Source organism: Haliaeetus leucocephalus, unplaced genomic scaffold (genome assembly GCF_000737465.1).
Source record: "Haliaeetus leucocephalus isolate CR32 unplaced genomic scaffold, Haliaeetus_leucocephalus-4.0 Scaffold228, whole genome shotgun sequence".
NCBI classification, from domain to species: Eukaryota; Metazoa; Chordata; class Aves; order Accipitriformes; family Accipitridae; genus Haliaeetus; species Haliaeetus leucocephalus.
The window spans coordinates 22,319,530-22,334,401 of NW_010972664.1; the positions used below are offsets into that span (position 1 = coordinate 22,319,530).

Consider the following 14,872-nt stretch of genomic DNA (forward strand, 5'->3'; position numbering starts at 1 on the left):
AGGTGCCTCAGCACAGGTTATAGAAACCTAACCCCTTTTAAAAAACAAACCTATCAGGAACCATTCAGCACTCTTCTGAAGTGCAGAATATCAAACATTGGGTTTGAAATAATACAGTAATCTTTCCACTGCTTGCATTTCAGACAGACACATAAGAAGACAGTGCAACTTTTGGACCACCTTTTCCATTAATAAGGGACAGACAAAATATTTATTCACATTAATCTGATTAAATAAATGAAAAAGTACATCAGGATGTTTCCATAATGCTGGACTACAATTTGGGTATTTCAGTACTGCGGATCTTAATGTTGTTCTTCTAGGGCTCTGACCTGTAGTGAAAGAGGAGAGAAAATTAACATGAAAGGAAATTAAAAAACGAAACCCCAACTCTTATCTTTGTCCAGTTTTTGAAGCAAACCCAGTAATTGCATCCAGATTCTTTGCAAGTGTTGTGCGAGCACTGTGATTGCTGTGGACTGGCTTCAGTAGAACTGGCCTCTACACTTGCTGTTGGAAGGGAACAACATGAGAAAGGGTTCTCGCGTGGGCTTCAAATAGATTAAGAGTTTGCTTTTATTTCACAAACTGACATGACCATGAGTTCAGGATGGGCAGTCTACTTAGGAATACTGAAGGCTTTCATGAGCAGCTTCCTATGCAGCATTTAATTTTGAGTATATTAAGAGAGTCTTTTAAAAATTTCACAAATATAAATGAGAAATAACTAAGAAAATATAAACGAAATATGACTAGTTTGGTCAGGTGATGCTTCATCAGTGATTTCTGCTTTTTGGTCTCTATTAGGAGGTGTGGCAAGTTTGTGATCAAGTCTAATATTGCAGGGAAGTTTCTAGGTCTCAGTGGAGAGAATCATTGGCTCTGGTGATAAGCACCTGGGAAAGGTGATATGAACTTAAAAATTGTCACACTGCCTCTGCAGAGACTTAACTAGTTGTTTCTGTTCTGGATGGTTGAACAAGACTGTTTAACCAAATACAGGACTTAACCTAGGCGTTTCATGTTTTGTAAGACTAAACCAACCAGTCCAGAGTTCCTTGACATGTTTGAGCTGGATATGCTTTTGAGTCCAGGAGATTTTGTGGGAAGGATTGTTTGAAGACGCATTTGGTACAGTTGCTTGGCTAGGATGGGGTAGCTGTAGTCAGCTTCAGTAGGAATTCTCAATTAATTCACAAAAAGACTTTGTCAGAACAGAAGGGAGATTTGGCTATGGTGATGGCAACTGCGATTAGCTGGATTAGCCACGTGGGAGTACCATGTAGTTAATTTCTCTCCACTTGGAGCTTTTAATGGGAGATGACACTGATGGGAATTTCTGTTGGGACAGGGGGGTGTCTCACTGAAATGTGAACTGACTGGGTCCATTTCAACACAAAGTGAGAGAAGTTTGTCTAAATTGCCTTCACTGATGAGCTCCAGGTTGTAAGCCCCTAAGCTGGAAGGCATTAGATTTGCTGTTCTTCTAGACTATAATTGCATGTTACTCTGGGAGTAAAAAACTGGAAAAGGAAAAAGCTATGTTTGATGTACTGTGGGCAGTCCTAGAGCAGATGCAGCAGTCAGAGGTGCATGTTTCTCTGCAAAGTTTCCTTTGAGAACTGACTGATGTGGTCACTTTTCTTTTTCTCCAGAGGAGAGGAAATGAGATACAGCTGGGATTTCTTTACTGACTTGTTAGATAACATGGCAGACTTACAGATGTTAAAGTTGAAAGAAAAAGATGATGTCAGTGCTACACATATGAGGCAAATGGGGACTCCTGAGCTGAGGAGAGAAGAAACATCCATAGGGTTCCTGTTTATGAACTGTCACCATTGACTGTATTGTGGAGCACCTGAGCTGATATGGGTGAGATGAAACATCAGCCTAATGTTAAACATGTTGGCTGGTGGTTTGAGGAGAAATTCCCTGTAAGGCTTTCTTGTTTGCAGGGAGGACTTACCCATTCTCTGTATAGTCTGATTCTCTAAGGTTACAGAAATGTGCTGTATGAAACAATGTGTGCAGAGGGTTGTGTGAGCTGGAACTTATGTTAAAGTTGCTTGCCCTGTCTATCGCTAAGACTCCTGTCCCTTATTAGACTTGCTGTCAGTGTCAAAGGGTCAGCAGTAAGACTTGGGTTTTAGAAAGTGAAGAGTGTTAAAGAGAGGGTGATTTATTAGGGCTTAACTGCAATAAATCCAGCCTCCTGCTGCCAGGAGGCTCAATGACTTATTTAATGTGAGGACAGTTAAGTGAAGGATTTGGGACAGGACAGGGGAGGCTCTGCTGTGAGTGCCTCCACTGAGCTGAGCAGTTGTAGTAACCCGTAGATCTCTTGCAGCGAGTCCTTTGGTTAGTGTCATCCAGTGCTTCCCTTTTCTTGTCTCAGGTTATCATGTCTGTGTGATGTGTGCATGAGTTGACGTGGATCAGAAGCCAAGAGGAGGTAAAACAACTGTACTTTAATTTACGGCTGGTATCACTGCATCCAATACTTACATTAACTAGAAAGCTTTCGGGGTAGTGTAATCCGGAACCGTGGCTTGGGGCTTGCGGGAACTGCCCGGACTGTTGCTGCCATCCCACCCTGGGGGTATCCTTGTGGGCGGCATTCATAAATGTCATTGGTTAACACAGGTGGAATATCATGTTAAGGACCTAACCATTTCTGTACATTTATGCAATTAAAATAATACGTGTGGAGGCTGGAATGAGTTCTGGAAATAAGGCTGCGATACAACTTGAATCTGGACTACTGCCCTCAGCTCAAAGACTAAAGACCAGGTAAAATTCTGGGGAAGGGCACAAGTTTTGGAGGCCGGTCTGCAACTGCGTGTCTGAGGACTGGGTGAGTTGGGAACAGAGCAGGAGCTGGTTTTGCTGCTATGCCACCAGTCCTGTCCAGCTCCGCTCTGCAATAATGGGCATGAAAGACTGCTTTGGGTCACTATGAAGTAAATTTGGGGAGTTTCAGTGTCACTTCCAGAGCATGTAAAGCTTCAATAGAGTTGCTGTTGGCTAGTACTCTGGTCAGTCTCAGAGGACCCTAAAGTTCTTTCTCTGGTAAGCATGGCCCTTACCAGGAGTGGAGTTTCTGGCATGTTTGGATGCACCTTGCCTTGCTATTTCTTTTATAGGTTTCCAGAAGACCTATTCTCCCAGGCTTTTAAGTGTAAATTTGATTAAAATTTAGTCAAACAGAACTTCACCCTTTCTTCTGAACTTGCCCTTAAAAATGAGTCTGTAATTTTACCTAAAAAATAATTAATAGTTTCTGGAGCACAAGGGAAAGAGAAATAATAGTTCTTGACTTGGCTGTTTTCTTTTACTCTACCTCTGTCCTCAATTAAACAACTGAAAAGCCCACTGAACCCACACTGGGCTGATTTCTGACAGCATTCATGCACTTCTGTGCTGGCGTCTCTGCTGACAGAGGCATTGTCTCATTTGTCTGTTTGGTATCCAGGATGATACTTGATTTTGTTGCTCATGAGGCTGTACCATCAGATGCTTCCATAGGTTCAAAAATGTTATTAAGGATTTCCATTGGGGGTTGTGGGAAAGAGTTCCTATTATTTTCATTTATTTTTTAAAAGCCACATCTTTCTGAGCTTACCCTTCTTCCTTTCCCCACTTTTCAGAAACCTTATTACTCTGATGTCAATTGCTTTTGGTGTCAGAATCTTAAATTGTTTACTTGTTGTGCTTTTGAAAACACCCATTTGTGTGTTTCTGAAAAGGACAGTAAAGCTTGCTACCTCAGCAGCCTGCACTGGAAACAATGGTTAAGGCTCCTGGTCCCCAGAGTTGATGTTAGAAGGTGTGTGTGGGAAATGGGACAACAAAGGATATTTGCTCTCACAGGCAGGAGAAGAGTCTCTGTTTCTGTTAATATTTCAATATCATGGGAAACTTCTTCAAGGCCACCAGCATCTTCCCCTCCAGTTACCATGGCAAAAATCTCTATCTCCAGTTCAACCTGCAAGCCTGCTGCCACCTAGGAGAGACAGGGGATTACTCACAGGTAAGATGCATGTCTCATCCATAGTCCCCTCCAGCAGTCCTTGGAGCTGGTTCATGTTCTGTGTTGCCTGATGAAATTAAAGACCTAGTGCCCCAGCACTTATGATTGTGCTTGCCAGTTAGTTACCCAGTATCTGTTCCAATAGAAGGTCTGTACAAAACAGTGTCTATTCACATTGTAGTTTGAAGAAAACTGCCAGGTGTTTGCATTTTTTCCCCTTAAATTTCCTTTTAGGTTCCAGTGGGAAAAGGGGAATTGGGACAGCTGGGAGAGCCTGCCGGTGTTTAAGAGGCATTTGGACAATGGCCTTAATACCATGCTTTAACTTCTGGTCAGCCCTGAAATGGTCGGGCAGTTGGATGAGATGATCGTTGTAGGTCCCTTGCAACTGAAATATAATATTCTATTCTATTTTAAAAAGGACATAGAGGTAGGGAGAAAAGGGAGATACAAAAGGGGTGGGTGTGGGGGAGAGGAAGAGAGAATGGAAATTATTCCAGCCATCTATCTGTACTTCTGTAAGGCTTTTGACATGGTCCCCCTTCTCGCTAAATTGGAAAGAGATGGATTTGATGGGTGAACTGTTCGGTGGATGAGGAATTGGTTGGATGGTTGCATCTACAGGGTAGTGGTCAACGGCTCAATGTCCAGATGGAGATCGGTGGCAAGTGGTGTCCCTCAGGGGTCCATGTTGTTTAATATCTTCATTAATGACATAGTGGGATCGAGTGCACACTCAGCAAGTTTGCAGATAACACCAACCTGAGTGGTGTGGTTGACATGGCTGAGGGACGGGATGCCATCCAAAGGGACCTGGACAAGCTCCAGGAGTGGTCCCATGTGAACCTCATGAGGTTCAACAAGGCCAAGTCCAAGGTCCTGCACCTCGGTCGGGGCAACCCCCTGTATCAATACAGGCTGGGGGTTGAAGGGATTGGGAGGAGCCCTGCCGAGAAGGACTTGGGGTACTGGTGGATGAAAAGCTGGACATGGAGCTGGCAATGTGGGCTTGCAGCCAACATAGCCAACCGTACCCTGGGCTGCATCAAAAGCAGGGTGGCCAGCAGGTCAAGGGAGGTGACTCTGCCCCTCTACTCCACTCTGGTGAGACCCCACCTGCAGTTCTGCGTCCAGCTCTGGGGTCCTCAGCACAGGAAAGACATGGACCTGTTGGAGCAGGTCCAGAGGAGGCCACAAAAACGGTCAGAGGGATGGAACAGCTCTCCTGTGAGGACAGGCTGAGAGAGTTGGGGTTCTTCAGCTTGGAGAAGAGAAGGCTCCAGGGAGACCTTATTGCGGCCTTTTAGTACTTAAAGGGGGCTTATAAGAAAGACGGGGACAAACATTTTAGTAGGGCTTGCTGCGATAGGACAAGGGGTAATGGTTTTAAACTAAAAGAGGGTAGATTTAAACTAGATGTAAGGAAGAAATGTTTTATAATGAGGGTGGCGAAACACTGGCACAGGTTGCCCAGAGAGGCTGTGGATGCCCCATCCCTGGAAACATTCAAGGTCAGGTTGGACGGGGCTCTGAGCAACCTGATCAAGTTGAAGATGTCCCTGCTCATTGCAGGGGGTTGGACTAGATGATCTTTGGAGGTCCCTTCCAACCCAAACCATTCTATGATTTTAAGTACTGAGTTGTGGCTAGGGCTCTGGACTAGGAGGCTTAATTTGCATTCTGGCACTGCTTTCTTGCACAAGTCGTTGCTGCTTGATTCCATGCCTGTAAAAGCATTGGCAAGGATACTGCCTCATATTACCTGGATGCTGTGGGGATACTGGGGGGCACAATATTTATCCAGATATGTAGGTGAACACGCAGCTGAAGAGAGAGACTGAACAAAAGCAGAAAGCATGAAAACTTCCTATTTAATGGGACAATATCACACACTATGGTGCTTTGCTAGATAAAAGACTTAAGGTGGAGAACAGTTGCAAGCAGGAGAATAAATGGTTGAGGCAAGGGTTTAGTAGGTTCAGGTCTTGAAGGTATCAGGACAGGAGATAAAGTCTAGGCGTAAGACAGAGCAGATAAATAGCCTAAACGATGGGAAAACTCAGAGGTAGTAGTAGAGTATCCTGTTTGCTTAAACCCCCCCCCTTCTTTAACCTCAGTGTTTGACTTGCTGCTTTCCACTGAACTTAACATGTTTATCCCTCTGCATTCTGGCGCAGGCTCTGAGACTTGGAGCGCACGGTTGGTTGAAGGCAGCAGAGGGACAGCTGAAGGCAGTGTCACTTCAAATAACTTTAAACTAATCATGTACCCTGCCAGCTCTATTCCCAGACAGCTGGTGCAAGATGACCCATAGATGGCCCGAGGGCCAGCTGAGTCTAGCAAAAACCAAAAGATCTTCTGTGTAACTTACAGGTCCTGGTGTGTACATCACTCTCAGTCCTGTGTGCAGAGGTGGTTGCTTTACCCGAAACCTGTTAGAAGAGAATCGATAGCTAGAACCTGTTTCAGGCAGATGTGCAGCATCCAGCAGCATTTCCCAAAGCCAAATGTAATACTGGTTACCATGAAAGACTTTGGTCCCTGAACCTGAGAACTTCAGTAAGAACCAGTAAAACAACTGCGATGGGCCAGGACTATGCATACAGGACCTGCTGTTCCTTACTGCTTTTCCTCATAACACTAATATGCAAATAATGTTGAAGTATTTCTAATATCTCTTCACCTCTATTTAGTCAGTCATTATCAAATGATTCCAAATATAAAAATACCATTTGTTATCTCCTGTTAATCAGATCAAAAGGTTGACAATTAACAAGCGATGCGTATTTGGACAGTTAAACCCCAAGGTACTGAAAATTCAAACTAACCTTGAGAAGTTCACACCAACATTCTTCAGGATCACAGTGGCTGCATAGGTGCAGCCTTCCTTTAGCACTCCAAGTATCACTCTGGGTGGAATGAGATGGAAGCCACTAAGATGCTGTCTTGTTGTTGCAAGAGAAGATGTGTTGACGTTTCCTGCAACAGGATCTTCCACCTTTGCAAACAGAGTTAAAATATTAGACAATAGAGAAAGTTGGTGGCCATCAAGTTAGGTTCAGGGTTACTTAACCTACATTTGACCTCTGTCCACTCATTCTGAAGAATTACAAAAAGACAGCCTAATCTGAGTAAAAACTGAAGAAGCACTTTGAATACTGTCTGCAAATCTATATTGGTTTGAGTTTTCAGACACATTAGCCATTGAGATGTCTCAGGGGGAAGGGGGAAAGCTCTGCTCCTTTGAAAATGAGAGCTTTCGTGTAGGTGCGTGGTACAGAACTATGCTTTTGGTACACAAGTTTGTCCTAGTGGTTGAGAAGAAAGGTACTTTTATAAGTGCCAGTAAACTTTTGCATAAATTGGAACTGCTGTGTTTCAGTGAACAGATTCAAAATACATTCCAGTGTTGCTCCAGAGTGAAGATTTTATGCAAAAGAGATGACTGAGAGGATATTAACAGAAAAGATGTTATTTTACCTTTTTATTTGGTATGGAGTTTGGTTTTCTCCCCTGAAGGGATGATGGTAATTTCACCTTCTCTTTTCTTGGCTGTCCTGCAGCATTCACCAGCAGACTCTGAACTTTACGTTGAAAGGGTGTCTCCTGTGATCTTGCAGCCTTGTTTAGGTCTGGAAGGGAAAGATCTCCAAAAGCACAAAAAACTAAGCATCATATTCAGCCTAATCCTGAAGTTCTTGTTCAGGTAAGATTTTTATTTTCTATGAAAGCATTTGCTTAGCACAAGGACAGAGAATTAGTCTCATTTTTATTTAAGAGGTGAAGAAAGGCATTAAGAAACCCCCTAATAGTAGCAAGTAATTAAAATTTGACTAATAAGTAAAGTTGTACTGTAATTATTAGAACTACTTAGTTGGAAACATCTCAGTGGACACATGCAATGAAGATATAAATATTGGTGAAAGTGATTAAAAACAAAAGGAGGTACAAAACCTCAAGCACTAAAATCAAAATTGAGGACATTACTATTCCAAAGGCATGACTACACATGCAGAAACACCCAGGCTGGTCAGGTAAAATCTGTATGTCTGTATAACAACACATTCCCGTCCAGGCCTCAAAGCAGTACGCCCAACTAGGAAGCCCTGTCTCTGAGCAGGATTTATTGTCTTGAATGCAAAAAAACCATTGTTTTTTCTCAGTTTGGACTGCAGGCACTGTCTAGCTGGATGCTAAGTCTGGTCAGTTAGTCATTGTAAGGAGGCAGAAATGTTATTTGAGAATAGCATCTTCTCTAGATGCCCCTCTTATTTCCAGACAACAGAACTGCAGGTGATGGAGAGGGGCTTTCCACCTGCACAGCAAATGGCCCAGAGCTTATAAAAAAAAGCTAAGCACGGACACGAGGGAAAACACACTAGCATTTCTTGTTTTGCCAAAAGGTAAGCAACATTTATGCTTTGACATTAGAAGTTAGCGTAGTTTTGGTGTCTCTCTCCCCACACACACTCTCCCCCTCCAAGCAGACTGGTGGCTCTCCAGTGGTGATCGTCCAAGGCTGTTGCCACAAGCAGATGCATAAACAGAGTGACTGTACACGTAGCAAGGAAAGCAAAACTGAATGGCGATGTTTAAATGGCAAAGATCATTTAACCACTGCAAATTCTGTTCTAGAGTCTTCTGTTACAGGCCTTAATGAGCAGAAAAAATTGGCTTGTGCAACTTTAAGTAGAGAAATCGCTTCTTGGCTTTGTCTGCACTTCTACCATCCCCATCGCCCCCGTGTTGTTATAGCAGTCTCCTAGGGTGAAGGAGGGAATCTCTTCCATTAGTTTTATACCTCAATTTCTGCCAGTCTTGTGTTTCAGATGTATTCAGAATGCTGAACAGAGATAGGTGGATTTAAATTTGTATTGTAAATATTTTGTCAAAAGTTATAAGAAGATAGATATTAACTTACTCCAAACTACATTCTGGAAGGCAGCTTTACCTGTTGTGCTCCTGGAACCTTCATTTTGTTTGGAATGAGCCTGCAGCAGAAGACCAGGTAAAGGTGAGGAATCACTTATGGTATCGAGACATTCAGATGCTACAGGGAAAATAATGGAATACTGTGACAAGTGTTTTTCATCATCATTTTCATAAACACAAGAAAAAAAATGACAAAGTCTTTGGTACTTTAATTTAGACAATCTTTGAAAGCTGTCTACAGAACCATGAGAGGCTGGGTAAATTCTGCATGGGACATTTTGCTCCACTGGGCAACAGGGATCAAAAATGCATATTTTGGGATTAGTCATTTCTTGTTCTCTGGATAACTGAGCAATAAGCCATAAAGGGCTAATGGAGAATCCAAGACAAGTCTTCTGGTGATTGCTATATGGTGATTGCAAAATGAGGAAATGTGGGAATTAGTGGGGGTCTGATAAAGCCCCATGGAGGACTGCTGTCCTGATATGATTCTTTGTGTATGACTTTTAATCTCACTATGTTATTTCAGTAACTTGTCAGGGCTGCTTTTCAAACAGAACGGAAGTATTCCTCTCAATGCTGTAAAGCTCAGACCTAAGATGATGGTTCACTCTTTCACTGCTTCCTGTCATCCAGTCACTGCTTTCCTCCCATATCCTCCAAACTACCCTTAGCCTGCACGTTTCCTATTCCATATCGCTTTTGCCCCAGTCCCCAAGTCGCCCCTCTTACCATTGAGTTTCAGAATTCCATCTCCCATTTTTTTTTTCCTACAGTCATACTTGCCTTTTTCTAAACTTAGCCTCCTCGGTTTTTGCTCATCCACCCCTAACTACTGTTTATTCCATTTAAGTTTTTCTCAAGCATTTTGCATCCATCCACCCCTCATTCATAGCACAACTCTTCAGCTTTGCATCCAAAGCCTATGGTGCTTCCGCATACGGTGATGTCTGCAAAGGCTCCTTTAACACACTAAATATAGGAGTCTCATAGACCACATTTATATTAGTGGATTAAAAAGGAACATTCCCAGATACTGGAGCATGCTAATCTATGCTGTTAACTTGTTAAAACACTGGTATGATATTGACTGTGCAACTTAGCAGTCTCCCCAAAACCATTCTCAGGTACACAAGTTTTGGCCAGGGAAAAGACCATCTTGTTTTGGGAGACTGAATTTACACAGTCTACTCCATACTGCTGGATCTCAATGTCAGGGAATGCTGCTGGGTATGTTTCATATATCAGAATAGATATAGCCATTGTGGTCCAGGTAGTTCATGTGCCAAAATGACTGGGAATACATGGGGTCAGATAATGTAATCTTAAATTTAACTGAAATAGGGAATGAGACAACTGGATAAAACAATGAAGAAGATACTAAAATATTGCCAGACAGTAGATTACCTCTACTGGGTTTTCTGATCATCTCAAGAGGGAAATTCCCACTTTCTTTTTTTCGAACTGGAGGAAGTTCCATAGACAGTGCTTCCACATCAGGAAACTAAGAGAAAAGTAAGAAAGAGAGTTTAGGTCTCCTGACTAAACACTTAGAAAAACAAGCCAGCAGACACCCCCCTCCCCCCTGGAAAAAAAAAAAAAAAAAAAAAAAAGGTGGGTGTGTGTGTGCAAAGGCAACAAATAAGCAGAACCAAAGTGGTAACTATAAAAAATACAGACATTAAGTATACCTCAGATTCCAAAGTACATTTCTGAGTACACTTTAAGCACTTAGAGCATTTATCAGGTGAGATTACAACAGGAAAGTTCCCAAGGCCACCTTTAACCCAGGAGGCTTAGTCTTACCAATTCCCCTTCTAGTTAGCAGAGAGAGGTTTTTGAGAGGTAAATTAAAAGACCTGAGGTTCAGCTTCTGCTCCGATTCAGACTCTCTCCAGAGTAAGGAACCTACAGAGTTTGTACTCAATAAACATATACCATCTCCAAGATATGTTTCCTTTGACAAGAGCATATAATTCCCAGTATTAATTCTGCCACGACTGTCCTCGGTAATGGTTTCTTGAGATAAATTGAGGCTGAGAAGTAAATCCAGAACTGTCTTTGTGGGACTACAACAGAAACTACTTGGCCTAACACAAACTCATCCAGTTTTCAGCGACATACCTTTTTTGGGAAAAACTTGCCGAATTCTGATTCAAAATACGGAGGAATTATTTTGTTTCTTATTGCCGTTAAGGACTTCTTTTCTTCATCAAGTTCCTTCCTAAGTAAGTTTTAACATTGTTGGTAAGGAAAAGAAAGGAAAAAGCATTATAACCGAGTTCACCCTGTTTTTCAGCATTATGTTTAAAACATTGAGGAATGGAAATGATAAAGGGAAGTGGCGGGTTTTTTTTTTCCCCCTGGTTAGTCACATTCAGTGATATCCTTGTAATTGGAAATTTTCTCGGTGATAGATCAAGAACAGGCTGGTCTGTTTCACTGACTTGCAGGGTCTAATATCAGCTATGAAATTATCACTCTTAATCATATTAAGAGTTTTGACACCGGCTTTAGAGCCAGAATTGCACATGATGTTCTTGGGTGCTGGCTACTTAGATATATACGTTTAAAGTCATTCTTTAAATAGTATGCAAAACAGTGTAAAATGCTGTATTAAAATATAAATCTGAAATTATAAAAGTATTTTTAATCTTATGCAAGTCAGAAAGTAATTACGAAGTAGTATGGAAGAGAGCTTAGTTTGCAATCGCTATTTAACCTTTCACAAAAATACAAAAGAAAAAGCAATCTTAACTGAAAGCATCATTATTTGAAAATATTAATATAAACTATTTTCCACATTGGTGACAGAACCAGAAAACAGAACACAGGGCTTCTGATTTCAGCCTTGTTTTGAATAGCGTAAGTTAACAGTAACACTCCTAGGTTTTGGAAAAAATGAGACACTCAAACCATCCATTCAGCATTTCTTTTGCAGAGAACACCCCATTATTTGCTAGCAAACCATTGGACCATTACCCAAGACCTGGTGAAATCAATAACAGACTTAAGCAGACTTAATTTGGCTCAAAATATCTAACTTTCTGTCCTACCAATACTATTACCTGTGCTCTTCTAGTCTGCTCTGCCACTTGGACACTGGTGTTACTCCTTCTGGGCTGAATGATCAGGAAAGAAGAGAGAGTAGTGAAAATGAGAAAACTAGCATTATGTTCTATAAGCACAAAAATATTTACAACATAACCCTGGAAAGAAAATGCTTTTTATGAGAGTATGTTATGTTAACATCTCGGGTGACTCCTGACTTGGACTTGTATGGTTTGCACAAAATTGTTCACTCATATCTGCATTTTTATTATACTATTCAATCAAAGAAACCCTCAACATCCTTTTCCAACAAACTTTAAAGTGTCTTTCAGATAAGGAAAGAGAACCACAGAGGGACAAAATAATTGTAGGAAAAAAAAATAATAGGAAAAATCATAGGAAAAACGTGTTATGTATGTAGAGATCTAGGTCGCAGTCCTTAATGACAGTCAGTAAAGTACATTGCCTTGCCTGTGTGCTTGGTTCCATCCTTTGTGTTATTTACATTTGCATCAGTTCTCACTGGTCTGTCCTACCTGAACCTCTGCTGTTGGTCCTCTCTTTGCATAGTGATCGTCTTCTCTGTGTGACACTGGCGATGAGAAGCCACTGCCTGTTCATACAGATCAGTTATGTGAGCTGCAAGGTGAAAGAGTATTATTGAATGTGCATGTTCTGCTAAGCATTGCTAAGTGTTAAGAATAAAAAAACGTAAAAGAATATATTTTTAATGCATCTTTGTGTCACTTGATGAAAACCTAACAGATTCTTTATTACTGTGAGGGAAGAGACAGAAACAACTTCATTCCAAAATCAAGTTCAGAACATTAACAGATAGGAAATCAATTCAATGTAGAAAGCACCAGAAGCGGATTAAGTTCATACCCCACCTGTATTTCCTGAAACATCTTTATGTTCTTTCAAGATACAAATCAAATACCTGTGAATAGGAAAAGTTACTGACATTCAGCCACTTTCTGACTGGGGAGCAACATTCCAAGTCTCTATCTCCAGCTGAAGAAAATAGCATGGGCTTTCAGGGACCTTTTTTAGTTTCAGCTTACTTAAGTTGTGCTTAATTGTGGCTGTGAAGCAGCCATAATCAACATTCTCATGGAAGGAACTAGAAGTTCAATATATATAATGGAGAAAAGCCAGTCTTTCCATATTTAAGATTGTGACCAGCTCTGGGGCTTTAATACAGAGCTTCCCCGTCTTCTGACATCTTTTATAACATGTTTTGTTTAGTTCATGCCTTGAACCTAAACTGGGAGTCCAAAGAAATTTCCTTGGTTGAAAACAAATCTCTGTGGCAGAACTTAGGAGATTTGAGCATTTGAGAGATATGATCCTAATTGACTATGACAGTATTTTTTAGTGTTTCAGGAATTATGTAATTGCAACCTTCAGCACTTGGGTTTTTTTTGGTCAGCTTTTTCACCATAAAATATACTTCTATTTTTCTGCTTTTTCTATTTTTATCTCTTTTAAAGAGCTTTTCTTTCCCACTATCTTCTTCATTATTAATGTTAAAATTGCACTTCCATTTAAATCGGTAAACTGTGTAGCAAGCATTTGTTGCAGCAGTTTCCATTTACTTTGCACGGTATGCTTTTTCTTTTAACAAGCAGAAATACCCTTGACAAGGCAGAAAGGGCAGTAAAATAACACTTTAAAGGCTAGCATCACTATGGGATTGAAGACTATGGATTTTTCTATGGAAAAGGCTTACTGATTTTTAAAATAAACATCTTAATTTTTATTTGCACATATTGAAAACAAATAAATGTTGACAAGTATCTTATGAAAACTTTAACAGAAATTCACGAGGGAAAGCTAATACATTGTTCCATTGTTTCCCTTAAGCAAGGTTAATGTAACCAAAACACCTGATGGTTTGAGATCAGATTTTCCAGTGTAATAAATAACCAGGATTTATCTAGTTGCTTTGAAAAACTTGTTTGAAAAGTTGATACTTGTATAAAAGTAACCAAGTACTGTCATAGTTCTTATACCTAAAAAAACTCAATACATGTGGAAACACGAGTCAAAACGCCAAATACACATGCCTAAACACAGGAATTGTTTTTTAGAGGTACTGAATCATTGATGCCAACAAGTTCTAATCACTTGTGAAAATCACACAGAAGCATGTACATAGCACATCAATGAATTCACTTTTATGTTTCTTCTTTAAAAATAATACTACAATACTTTAAAACTTTATTATTTTACAATTTTAAAAGATAGATATTCAATTTTTATTACCTGTATCACTGAGATTTTCAGTTGACTTCTCCCAGTTAGGGAAGGACTGCAATGAAGAAGGAATAACTGTGACTCTGAGAAACAGACCTCACAACAGCAGCATCCTGTTCCAAGGATTCCCATCCTAAATAAGTGTCACCTTCTTACTTGAGAATGTGACTACAAGAATGGAGGTATTTCAGTGTGTTAGAAAACATGAGCTGGGAAAAAAGGAAAAGAAGTACAATTTCCCTGGTCTAAACAGGTATTTGTTTCCTTCTTGATGACCTACTTCACAGATGGCTTTGTATTTTATATGGTTGCTGTTTATTAAATCAACTAAGCCAATTCATAATCAAACTCATATCCTTCTGCAAAGGTTTTGAACCAGATCTAAAACTCGTGGTCACAACGAACTCAAATGGGAAACGTGTTCTGGAATTTGTAGGCTTCATTACTGAGGAGCTCTCTTGTGGATGGCTTACAGTGAAGTGTTTGAGGGGTAAAAGACTCTAGACTAAGCTGTTTCCTTTATTCTCATGCTGTCCCTGAAGTGGTTAACTGGAAACCAGAGTTCCTGTGACCAGGCAAGACTACATTTTAACAGACCTA

The 14,872-nt window shown here is 40.7% G+C and overlaps 2 protein-coding genes across 2 annotated transcripts in view; one reads left to right on the plus strand and one right to left on the minus strand.

Annotated features, from left to right (window-relative positions):
- Positions 1–3,918, plus strand: part of WDR3 (WD repeat domain 3) — a 29,835-nt gene extending 25,917 nt beyond the window's left edge. The window contains exon 27 of the transcript XR_774328.1: positions 3,871–3,918. The gene's annotated coding sequence lies outside the window, so the exon portion shown is untranslated. The remainder of the gene's footprint in view (positions 1–3,870) is intronic.
- The window catches only part of SPAG17 (sperm associated antigen 17), a 99,006-nt gene continuing 84,762 nt past the window's right edge, over positions 629–14,872 (minus strand). Inside the window, exons 36-46 of the mRNA XM_010567509.1 lie at positions 14,282–14,327; positions 12,550–12,652; positions 12,031–12,084; positions 11,087–11,186; positions 10,370–10,466; positions 8,982–9,080; positions 7,511–7,662; positions 6,859–7,028; positions 6,402–6,462; positions 3,859–4,003; positions 629–2,643 (exon numbers count right to left, since the gene is read on the minus strand). Coding sequence (XP_010565811.1) covers positions 2,507–2,643; positions 3,859–4,003; positions 6,402–6,462; positions 6,859–7,028; positions 7,511–7,662; positions 8,982–9,080; positions 10,370–10,466; positions 11,087–11,186; positions 12,031–12,084; positions 12,550–12,652; positions 14,282–14,327 — 1,164 coding nt within the window. The 3' untranslated portion in view covers positions 629–2,506. The remainder of the gene's footprint in view (positions 2,644–3,858; positions 4,004–6,401; positions 6,463–6,858; positions 7,029–7,510; positions 7,663–8,981; positions 9,081–10,369; positions 10,467–11,086; positions 11,187–12,030; positions 12,085–12,549; positions 12,653–14,281; positions 14,328–14,872) is intronic.